At 38.5% G+C, this 12796-nt stretch overlaps 1 protein-coding gene across 1 annotated transcript; it reads left to right on the forward strand.

Annotated features, from left to right (window-relative positions):
• The first annotated feature begins 461 nt into the window (after positions 1–461).
• On the forward strand, positions 462–2597 carry LOC104114168 (uncharacterized). Its single transcript, XM_018776965.3, has 2 exons — positions 462–528; positions 1124–2597. The coding sequence occupies exon 2, from the start codon at positions 1126–1128 to the stop codon at positions 2170–2172; it is 1047 nt and encodes a 348-aa protein (XP_018632481.2). The 5' UTR covers positions 462–528; positions 1124–1125; the 3' UTR covers positions 2173–2597.
• The last annotated feature ends 10199 nt before the right edge of the window (positions 2598–12796 follow it).

The following is a 12796-nucleotide window of genomic DNA, read 5'->3' on the forward strand; positions in this document are numbered from 1 at the left end:
AAGCTCAGGGTAGAAATGACACCAGATAACCTATCTAAGGGGCTGCTATTTAAACATTAGCCAATGTGTCATGAATTTCAGTTTTTCATTTCAATTTTTCGAGATACAAATATTCTAAATTCTTTTGAAATTAAGATTGTTAATTTAAATTTATAGGATAAAATAAGTATTGATTAGTCTCTAAATAATAGCCTTAAAAATGATTGTTTGTGCACTTTCCCCAAACTCGGACTAACAACTAAAACTTGGGCCTAGGTTCATACTGCAAAGAGTTCCAATTTTCTTTGAAGAATTAACCCAAATAGACGCCCGCTCTACCGCTTAAACTAAAAATAACCGGTCAATGTATAATAAATGCATAATTTATGTATTACATATGTATAATTGTGTATAATCAATTAATATGACTGGCTATTTGTGTAAAGATCCCATTTTCTTTTGTACCTGTTGGGCTCAAAATATTTGTAAGGGAGCCCAAGACCAAAATTGGAGTTGGCGACAAGCTCGGGTACTCGCGTCGTGGCGCGTGTAAGTAGCTTTCTTCATTCTTCACTGATATGAATAGTTTTTGGTCGGTAGCACTAAAACCTCACAGAATAATTTGAGACATCATTAATGAAACGCTTTAAGGTAATTTACAATACCCGCTTTCATTAGTATTAATTCAAACGATTTGGGTTGTATTTTGGTGTTCGCAGTCTTAGTGTCGGGCTTTTGTTTAAATAGTTGATCACATGCTTTATCAAATTGACAATGTGATGCCCCTGACTTGTTTGATTTTATGCAAAAGTAGCTTACTAATTCATTCTACCTTACAGAAAAGAGAGTTTGTTTTCCTTCTTTGCTAACTGACTAATTCTTCAATTAAGAGGTTTCATGCTATTTAATATAATGTGATTTTTGTTGCTCTGTATTTCAATAAATGACATTTAACAAATGATTCAATATATTTGAAATTGAATTTTGGTTTACTTATTTTATTCCCCCAAAAGAATGTATTTATAGGGTTTTCATTAGGTTTATCGCTCTCTTTTGTACGAGAACGTGCATTTGACCTATTTTTAAGTTGTCTAGAGATGTGCTGCTAAAATGTATGATTCTATTGTATTGATTATTTTTCCAGGCATGCTCAAACGGGGAAATAGGATGCTGAAACAACAAAATAATGCCCAGCATTTGCGAAGGCCGGTTATTACTACATTTCTCATTTTAATTTGTGTCCTAGTTTTGATTTTATATAGAGAAACTGGAGAAAGATCTGATTCATCATCTGGTTTATTGATACAAAATTGGAATAGCTTTAGCTCTTCGGTTAAGTTAGACCCAACTGTGGAGTTCAGAAATGGAACAGATCTAATATGGCAAATCCCAAACTCACCCAAGGCAATTCTCTTTCTGGCACATGGTTGTAATGGTAAAGCAGCTAACTTTTGGGATAGATCACCTAAGTGCCCAAATTGTGCGGGTCTACCTGAAGAAAGGCTAATCGTCCTTAATGCCTTAGCTAGGAGATTTGCAGTTCTTGCGGTAACTAGTGCTGGGAGGTGCTGGTCGTTTGAAGAGGAAAGGTTGATTGTTAAAGATATTATTGAATGGTGGATTATGAAACAAAAGCTTCTAAACCTGCCTCTTGTCGCGTTGGGTGCTTCATCTGGTGGATATTTCGTTTCATCCCTTGCAACTGATTTAAGATTTAGTAGCATCGCAATAATGATTGCCGAGGGATTGTTTGGTCAAATGGACATTCCAAAGAATTACTCCCCTACCCTTTTCGTGCACATGCCCAAAGATGAAAGGAGAAGGCGGAGAATACAGAGATACTTGACACTCCTGAAGGGAAAAGGCATTGATGTTGCAGAGGTCAAATGCATGGAGTTTGCATTGTCATCTAATCTCTTAGCTGACAGGATTCCGGGTCTTGATCTAGCTACCTCAGAGAAGTTGTATAGTCTGTTCCAGCAAAAGGGTTTCATTGATACGAAAGGTTTCATGAGAAATGATGGGCGTGCTATACAATGGAAAGCAGCTCTCAAGGAGAGAGAAATTATTCTCCCAGACAAGTCCATAGCGAATCACATTCAAGAGGAAATGAATCTTGCGTTTGCTTATCATGAAATGACCAGCTTGCAGTCAGAACAAATCTTTAACTGGTTTGAAACTCATATGAGCTGATCAGAATTCTTATGCTGTGTAATTTTCCTCTAGTCAGCAGGGGGAGACTATCAGTGCCACGGCTTTGGATTGGCTGACAACAGACCTCAGTACCGTTGTGTTGCTCATGTTTTTTTACGAGGTCGAAGTTCAAGTTGGAATAACTGTGGCCATGTTGTGATGGAAAATATTGTATTAGCATTCAAACTTCATACATGTGAAAAGGGCTGTCTACTGTTATTTATCTGATTTTCCTTTTCTTATGGGCAGAAAAGAGTGTATAGTGCAAGACACTTAGGAACTAGGTCTACTTTCTTGTCCTTAGGAATGAAACTTAAAGTGTAAGTTGCTGTAAGTTCTGATCTCACCATTAAAAGAAACACAAGCCTTTCTGTTCTTGAAGAGCTAGGGAAAATGAAATCAAAGTATTTATCTCTTTTGCTCTATCTTTCCTCTTTACATGGATTGGAATTTCATTCCTTAGTTAATTATGCTTCAGCATGGGTGATCATTTATTACTACTATTTTTTTCCATGTATATCCAAAATTCTTTTCCTGCATCAATTATAATAATGTAGTCTCTGGAAGAATGGTTAAGTTGTCTCTGTGTGACCTATAGGTCATGGGTTTGAGCCATGGAATCAGCCAGTGATGCTTGCATCAGGATAGGCTGCTACATCACACCCCTTTCGGGTGCGGGCCTTCCCCTGACCCTGCGTGAACGCCGGATGCTTTGTGCACCGGGTTGCCCTTGTTTTTTTCTCCAGAAGAAATTGAGTGAGCATTCTATCTGAGAATGGACTTCATTTGTTGGAAGGTAGTTAAGTGAAGTTCATCTTTAGTAAAATAATATATTGGGGGTGGTTGGGTGTTTATATATAATCCAAGCTATAATTTAGATGTGTCTTCCAAACCTAATGACTCTTGGGCGTTTGCATTATTTTACCTTCCTAGGTTACAATTGACCCCGTTAATTCATCATCAATTTATGGTTCAATTCTTGTTCTAGTGCATTATGGCAGGAAACCAAAGACTAAATTCAGATCTCTTTTTGAATTAGATTTTGTTGGATGTACAAATATGATAGTTTTGACTTCCAACATATCATGTTCTAAGGTTGGAAGACAGGATTCTGGATAACTTTGTTATATTAGCATCAACTGATATTGGATACACTCATTGTGGAGAAATTTGTTGTATTAGCTTAAACTTTTATTGGATTCACTGAACTTGCAGTAAGCTTTATGAGTCCTGGATTGGGCTTTGAGGATCCTTCAGCATGAGTAGGATACAGGATTTGCTTCCCTTTAATTGTCTCTTTCTACTGAATATATCTATGAAGAGTTTCTCATCAGACTTGCCAGTTGCCTCAAGGAAACCTCCTATTATTACTGATGTAATGTTTATATATTGATTTAGGTCCATCTGCGAGAAGTAACTCTGACAACAGCTTCTCTAGTTACTAGCCTTTACTCTAATTTGGATCCTCCCTCTCTTTCTCTGTCATGTGTGGCATATTTCAAATCAACTCGAGCATCCTACTCCTTTTAATTCAGGAACTACAAGTTCTCTTAATTCGTGCTTCTTTTATATAAAGCATGCAGCTGCCAATTGTACCTAAATTCTTGTGGGATCACAAAACTTTTACAGTGAAAATCTTCATTCAGATGAACAATTATTATGTATTTCCATCTAGAGATATTTGTAGAAAATTCATAAGTTATTGTAAAAGAGTATAAACTTGATTGCATTGTCGAAAAGAACTTGTGGCGAGCTAAAGATATCTGTGGTAAAACTTTAATAAACTCTTGATGGTTAAAAAGTTTTTATTCCAACCAAGTCGGTAGGCGAACATAAGGTTGAATTCGATTTATTTGTATTCTTATTTTTTGCATACTGATGAATCCTTCAATTTGAGCTGTCTGAAGCAGGGAGAAGTAATTCAGGTGCATACCCAAGAGTATATTTAGTAAGTATTATTGTACTATGATGTGTCTAATGCTGTGGAGATAGGCTGTTTGGTTGGTTAGCATTCATTATGGCGGTAAATAAATACACCTGCTCTTTTTAAAGCATATTATGTTGTGAACCAAGGTCTGACACCTTGCGATCCCTTACTGCTTAATGTCCTGCTGCGCTAATCAAAATCATTCATTGAGCTGTTATTTTTTTTTTAAAATCTCTATATAGATGACTGGATTTCGTGTCCGTTAAAACCTTTACATTTTTATTTTATTATTCTGTTTTAATCCATGGATACAAAATTAACATCCTAATTTGAAGTTGTGATTCGAAATATATGAAGATACATTATCAACGGATTGTTGCTTTAGCTTTTCCATTCTTTGTTGTTTTGGGAGATACTACATGCTTGTAGATGTAGTAATTTATTATGCAAGTCAGGTAGAGGGAACTTTTCGGGTAAAAACTCTTCTTTGACTAGATGCAAGCCATTGACATGTCATGAACTTGGGTAATTCAAATTGTTTGATTCTCTGAAATGTGAAATGTAGCTTTATAGGCACTCAGGCATCCTGGGGCATGCCTGTTATACCCCCATCTCAAAGAGCTTTTATTTTATAACTCATTGGTTTCTCGGCGAGTTTTAATAGCTTATGTGAAGGGGAAATTTTCTGGGTTATCATCAGCAAACATACTGTGGAATGTGACATCCTAGAGAAAACTTTTGTAGCATGTTTTATCAAAAAGATTGTGATAAGAGAAACCAGTTATAAGTCTTTAATTACCAATCTTGTTAATATACACGAAATTCTGAGTGGGATATGCTTTTTCGTCATGTTATAATATTTCTATTGCTGGGTGTAAGCTCAAACCTTTTACCTCTGCTGTAGTAAGATATTTGTTTTTTCATGTTGTATTATTTGTATTGCTGGGGCAAGCTCAAACCTTTTACCTGTTCAGTAGTTCAGCCATTAACCTGCATTTTGAAGGATCTGATTTTGAAAGATGCAGCTCATTGTATCAAATGGAGGCAATTTTGAGTCCCTAACAATTATCTCTAAGATAGTAAGCTGATGCATTAATTGTTTCACTTGAAAAGGCTGATGCTGGTAGGGGATTTTTTTTTTTGCATATTTAGTTGGTATATGGTTTTATCAGGAGGTTCATTAGGAAATAATGTTAGCTATCAAATACAGTTGGCAGCATGAAAATGTGATGCCCATCTATGACTGGAATATTATATTACATTATAGTTTTGTTATGACTTTTGTATTTTTGGTCATATCTAACCTGAGCATGTCTTATTAGGAAAGAATCTCTTGGAGGTCCATTCCTCTTGAAGAAGCAAAAGTGTCGAAGACATAACTAATTTAAATAAACATATGCTCTCTCTAACAGCTTAAATTTTAGATGAGGTGATCATAAAATTCAACTTGTTATTGGAGTAGGTAGCCGTCCTGAGTTTGAGTCTCACTGTCACTTTTTATCAGAAGTAATCTTCACGTGCTTGTCCTATGAAAAAAGAATTAGTCTCTATGTGAGGTCGCATTGAAGACATAACTATGTGCTCTCTCTAACAGTTTAAGCTTGTTAGTTTACAGCATGAATATAGTATAGTATTGTCCCACATTGGTAGAAGAGTAGTATGTCCTTGTATAGTATAGCTATAAATAAGAACCTCTTGTATTGTATTGTTCATCTAATATCAATAACATATTTTCTCCCGTGCCTTCTCACATGGTATCAGAGCAATTGTGAGAAACTTATCGCTGTACATAAATTCCAGCGATTCCGGGAAAGAGAAATCAGTATTTTTTAAGGCTGTTTTCTATCTGCTTTATTTCTGTCAGTGTTGTGCAAAATCCAACACTACCACAAGAGTCGTCACTGTCCGGCGACCCAACCCCAGTGAAAAACTCCGGCAGCAGCCTCCTCACGCGCCACCAGAAGCTCACGCGCCGGCGCGTACGACCACTTCCGGCCATTTTTTGAAAATCTTCCTTCAGAACAGTTGGGTCGCCTGGTAATTCCGATCCTACCCCTACTGTTTTCATTTCATTCCGACAACTTTGATTTTTTTCCGGCAGCTACAGTACTATTCCGACAGCTACAGTACTATTCCGACAGCTACAGTAGATTTCGGCAGCTACAGTTTTTTAGTATTCTATTTCTGTGTTTCCGTACACTGTTTCAGTGGATTACAGTTGATTCTTTCTCTTATTTGGTAATAATTTGCAACAATGTCTTTGAGATTTGATGCTTTTGGGTCTAGAAACATGAGTTCTGGAAGCTCTAGTGCTATTATTACCTCGGAACCTTTAATGGGAGGTTCAAACTACTTAGCTTGGGCTTCATCTGTCGAGTTATGATGTAGAGGTCAAGGTGTTCAAGATCATCTAATCAAACAGTCTAGCGATGGAGATGAAAAGGCAATAGCACTTTGGGCAAAAATCGATGCTCAGTTATGTAGCATCTTGTGGCGATCTATTGATTCCAAGTTGATGCCCTTGTTTCGTCCATTCCAGACATGTTATTTGGTTTGGGCAAAGGCACGCACCTTATACACTAATGACATATCTCGCTTCTATGATGTGATATCACGGATGACAAACTTAAAGAAGCAGGAATTGGATATGTCTACTTACTTGGGTCAAGTACAGGCAGTCATGGAGGAATTTGAGAAGTTGATGCCAGTTTCTGCTAGTGTGAAAAAATAACAAGAGCAGTGACAGAAGATGTTTCTCGTTCTTACCCTCGCTGGACTTCCTAATGATCTTGATTCAGTACGTGACCAAATTTTGGCTAGTCCATCTGTCCCGACAGTTAATGAATTATTCTCTCGATTACTCCGCCTTGCTGCAGCACCAAGTCCACCAGTGATCTCATCACAGATACTTGATTCCTCTGTTCTTGCATCCCAGACAATGGATGTTCGGGCATCTCAAACTATGGAGCATAGACGAGGAGGAGGTCGTTTTGGAAGATCTAGACCCAAGTGTTCTTATTGTCACAAACTTGGACACACTCGTGAAATGTGCTATTCCTTACATGGTCGTCCACCCAAAAATGCTTACATTGCTCAGACCGAGACTCCAGGTAACCAAGGACTTTCTTTATCTAAAGAAGAATATAATGAGCTCCTTCAGTATCGAGCAAGTAAGCAGACATCTCCACAAGTAGCCTCAGTTGCTCAGACTGATACTTCTGTTTCTGGTAATTCTTTTGCTTGTGTTTCCCAGTCTAGCACTCTTGGCCCATGGGTCATGGACTCCGGTGCTTCTGATCACATCTCTGGTAATATATCACTTTTGTCAAATATTGTATATTCACAGTCTCTTTTCACTGTTACTTTAGCCAATGGATGTCAAACTAAGGCAAAAGGAGTTGGACAAGCTAATCCCTTGTCTTTTATCACCCTAGATTCCGTTCTTTATGTCTGTGGCTGTCCTTTTAGTCTTGCATCTGTTAGTCGTTTGACTCGTGCCCTCCATTGTGGTATATATTTTATTGATGATTCTTTTATTATGCAGGACCGCAGTACGGGACAGACAATTGGTACAGGATGTGAATCAGAAGGCCTTTACTACTTTAACTCACTCAGTCCTTCCAGAACATGTCTAGTTACAGATCCTCCAGATCTCATCCACAGACGTTTAGGACATCCGAGTTTATCCAAACTTCAGAAGATGGTGCCTAGTTTATCTAGTTTGCCTACATTAGATTGTGAGTCGTGTCAACTTGGGAAACATACCCGAGCCTCCTTTTCGCGTAGTGTTGAGAGTCATGCAGAGTTTGTCTTCTCCTTAGTTCATTCTGATATATGGGGTCCTAGTAGAGTCAGTTCATCCTTGGGATTTCGTTATTTTGTCAGTTTCATTGATGATTATTCAAGATGTACTTGGCTTTTCTTAATGAAAGATCGTTCTGAGTTATTTTCTATATTCTAGAGTTTCTGTGCTGAAATCAAAAACCAATTTGGTGTTTCTATTAGCATTTTTCGCAGTGATAATGCCTTAGAATATTTATCTTCTCAATTTCAGCAGTTTATGACTTCTTAGGGAATTATTCATCAGACATCTTGTCCTTATACCCCTCAGCAAAATGGGGTTGCTGAGAGAAAGAATAGGCACCTTATTGAGATTACTCGCACACTTCTAATTGAATCTCATGTTCCGTTGTATTTTTGGGGCGATGCAATTCTCACAGCTTGTTATTTGATTAATCGGATGCCTTCATCTCCCATCAAGAATCAGATTCCGCATTCAGTATTGTTTCCCCAGTCACCCTTATACTCTCTTCCACCTCGTATTTTTGGGAGCACGTGTTTTGTTCATAACTTAGCCCCTGGGAAAGATAAGTTAGCTCCTCGTGCTCTCAAGTGTGTCTTCCTTGGTTATTCTCGTGTTCAGAAGGGATATCGTTGTTATTCTCCAGATCTTCGTAGGTACCTTATGTCAGCTGACGTCACATTTTTTGAGTCTAAACCTTTCTTTACCTCTGCTGACCACCATGATATATCTGAGGTCTTACCTATATCGACCTTTGAGGAGTTTACTATAGCTCCTCCTCCACCTTCGACCACAGTGGTTTCATCCATACCAACCGTTGAGGAGTCTAGTGTTGTTCCCCTTAGTTCCCCAGCCACAGGAACACCACTCTTGACTTATCATCGTCGTTTGCGTCTTCCATCAGGCCCAACTGGTTCTTGTCCTGCACCTGACCCTGCTCCTGCTGCGGACCCTACTCCTAGTACACTGATTGCACTTCGGAAAGGTATACGGACCACACTTAACCCTAATCCTCATTATGTTGGTTTGAGCTATCATCGTCTGTCATCTCCCCATTATGCTTTTATATCTTCTTTGTCCTTGGTTTCCATCCCTAAGTCTACAGGTGAAGCGTTGTCTCATCCAGGATGGCGACAGGCTATGAGTGACGAGATGTCTGCTTTACATATAAGTGGTACTTGGGAGCTTGTTCCTCTTCCCTCAGGTAAATCTACTATTGGTTGTCGTTGGGTTTATGCAGTCAAAGTTGGTCCCGATGGACAAATTGATCGACTTAAGTCCCGTCTTGTTGCCAAAGGATATACTCAGATATTTGGGCTCGATTACAGTAATACCTTCTCTCCCGTGGATAAAGTGGCTTCAGTCCGCCTTTTTCTATCCATGGATGCGGTTCGTCATTGGCCCCTCTATCAGTTGGACATTAAAAATGTCTTTCTTCACGGTGATCTTGAGGATGAGGTTTATATGGAGCAACCACCTGGTTTTGTTGCTCAGGGGGAGTCTCGTGGCCTTGTATGTCGCTTGCGTCGGTCACTTTATGGTCTAAAGCAGTCTCCTCGAGCCTGGTTTGGTAAGTTCAGCACGGTTATCCAGGAGTTTGGCATGATTCGTAGTGCAGCTGATCACTCTGTGTTTTATCGGCACTCTGCTTCAAGTCTCTGTATTTATCTGGTAGTCTATGTTGATAATATTGTTATTACTGGCAATGATCAGGATGATATTACCAATCTGAAACAACATCTCTTCCAACACTTCCAAACTAAGGATCTAGGCAGATTGAAGTACTTTCTAGGTATTGAGGTTGCCCAATCTAGCTCAGGTATTGTTATTTCTCAAAGAAAATATGCTTTAGACATTCTTGAGGAGACGGGGATGATAGGTTGCAGACCTGTTGACACTCCGATGGATCCGAATTCTACTTATGCCAGGACAGGGGGAGCCGCTTAGTGATCCTGCAAGCTATAAGCGGCTGGTTGGAAAATTAAATTATCTCATAGTGACTAGACCCGACATTTCTTATCCTGTGAGTGTTGTAAGTTAGTTTATGAATTCTCCATGTGATAGTCATTGGGATGCAGTTTTCCGCATTATTCGATATATAAAATCGGCTCCAGGCAAAGGGTTACTCTTTGAGGATCGAGGTCATGAGTAGATCATTGGATACTCGGATGCTGATTGGGCAGGATCACCTTCTGATAGACGTTCTACGTCTGGATATTGTATTTTAGTAGGAGGAAATTTGGTGTCCTGGAAGAGCAAGAAACAGAATGTAGTTGCTCGGTCTAGTGCAGAAGCAGAATATCGAGCAATGGCTATGGCAACATGTGAGTTAGTCTGGACCAAACAATTGCTCAAGGAGTTAAAATTTGGTGAAATCAGTCGGATGGAACTTGTGTGCGATAATCAAGCTACCCTTCATATTGCATTAAATCCGGTGTTCCATGAGAGAACTAAACACATTGAGATTGATTGTCACTTCGTCAGAGAAAAGATACTTTCAGGAGAGATTGCTACAAAGTTTGTGAGGTCGAATAATCAACTTGCAGATATTTTCACCAAGTCTCTCACTGGTCCTCGTATTGGTTATATATGTAACAAGCTCGGTACATATGATTTGTATGCACCTGCTTGAGGAGGAGTGTTAGCTTACAGCATGTATATAGTGTAGTATTGTCCCACATTGGTAGAAGAGTAGTATGTCCTTGTATAGTATAGCTATAAATAAGGACCTCTTGTATTGTATTGTTCATCTAATATCAATAACATATTTTCTCCCGTGCCTTCTCACAAAACTTTTGCATGGTGATGCAATTTAAAAAACATTATACTTCCATAAAAAAAGTAATGAAATAGAACAAACTAGATGTATGAGCTGACGAGTCCCAGTTTGAGCTATGTGATTTTCTACATTGCATGAATCAAGATTGATAACACCAATGTTTTTTCAGCTGTATTTATAATCATGCTTTCCTTGCTCTTTATAGATCCGCCCCTGCTTGTGACGCTTGTCGCAAGCATAAACCATATTTTTAAACCAAAAGCATGAATAGCTCCAAAAAGAAAAGGAGAAAATTAAAGGAGAGAGAATTGATTAAGCAAACAATTGGATAAAACTCAGGTAAATAATATACTAAGAAAATTTCTTTAGCTGATTCTTGAAGACATACTTGTAGAATTTGCAGGTAAAAACTGTTGAAATTGGCAAAAGTACCACATCGGTGGATGACAATTTTGAATGAGAATTTCACCCTATAAAAGGAGGCCTAATGTTTAGGATTTAGACACACCTCTCATTTGCCTTTTATCTTCTTAAGGCATTTGTATCTTCTCTCTTTAGTATTATTTCACTTGTAATTTTGGAGTGGAATAAAATATTGATTGTGTCCGAGGAAGTAGGCAAAATTGGCCGAACCTCGTAAATTCTGGTGTTCTTTTATTGTTGTCTTATTGTCTTGTTTATTATTTAGTGGTTGTCATAATTTTTGGTATAGTAGTTGTGACTCATTCACACTATATACATTTGGCTTCCGCAACAATTGGTATCAGAGCCAAGGTACTGTCTAAGTATGCTCTGTGGTTGCAGCATAGTCTGATCTTCCACATCAGAAAAGATCTATCTTGGTAACTGAGTCAAGGTTCTATCTGAGTATGCTCTGTGGTTGCAGCTTAGTCTGATCTTCCACACCAGAAAGGAAATAATCTTGATTTGTGTCGTCAGCTACTAAATAATATTTGTGTCAAAATGGGAGACAGTAAACAAGAAGAATCTACATCAAGTGTCAATAATACGTCATCGTTGGCATCTTCGCTTATGACAAGAATTGTGTCAAATGCGAAATTTGCGGTAGAAATTTTTGACGGGTCAGGACATTTTGGGATGTGGCAAGGCGAGGTTCTAGATGTTCTTTTTCAACAAGGGCTAGATCTTGCCATTGAAGAAAAGAAGCCAGATGTTATTGGAGAAGAAGATTGGAAAATTATCAATCGTATTGCTTGCGGTACCATTCGATCCTACCTTGCTAGAGAGCAGAAATATCCATACACAAAGGAAACTTCTGCAAGTAAATTATGGAAAGCACTGGAGGATAAATTTTTGAAGAAAAACAGTCAAAATAAATTGTACATGAAGAAGAGACTGTTTCGCTTTACCTATGTTCCTGGTACCACAATGAATGAACATATCACCAGTTTCAATAAGTTGGTCACAGATTTGCAAAATATGGATGCAACTTTTGATGATGGTGACTTGGCCTTGATGTTATTGGGGTCACTTCCTAATGAGTACGAGCACCTTGAAACTACTCTACTCCATGGAAATGACGAAATTTCTCTCAGAGAAGTTTGTTCAGCTTTGTACAGCTATGAACAAAGAAAGGGAGAAAAACAGAAGGGCGGAGAAGAAGAAGCACTAATTGTGAGGGGTCGTCCTCAAAATCAAACGAGGACTAAGAAGGGAAGATCCAAGTCGAGATCTAGACCCAGCAAAGATGAATGTGCCTTTTGTCGAGAAAAGGGGCACTGGAAGAAAGACTGTCCGAAGTTGAAGAATAAGGCCAGACATAACAATGGAAAGGCCATTATGGATTCAAATGTAGCTGATTGTGATGATTCAGACTTCTCATTAGTTACAACAGAGTTATCAACATCATCAGACATATGGTTGATGGACTCGGCTTGTAGCTACCATATGTGTCCCAACAAGGACTGGTTCGTGAATTTTCAAGAAGGAGAATATGGAGTCATCCACACAGCGGATAACAGCCCTCTTACCTCATATGGCATTGGTTCAATAAGATTAAGGAGCCATGATGGAATGATCAGAACATTAACAGATGTTCGATATGTACCGGGTTTGAAGAAGAATCTCATCTCTGTGGGAGCCCTAGAATCAAAAG

The sequence above is a fragment of the Nicotiana tomentosiformis genome, chromosome 7 (genome assembly GCF_000390325.3).
Source record: "Nicotiana tomentosiformis chromosome 7, ASM39032v3, whole genome shotgun sequence".
Classification (NCBI taxonomy): Eukaryota; Viridiplantae; Streptophyta; class Magnoliopsida; order Solanales; family Solanaceae; genus Nicotiana; species Nicotiana tomentosiformis.

What these genes read in the sequence shown, in the direction of transcription:
- LOC104114168 (XM_018776965.3), top strand. Translation starts at nt 1,126, where the DNA reads ATGCTCAAACGGGGAAATAGGATGCTGAAACAACAAAATAATGCCCAG.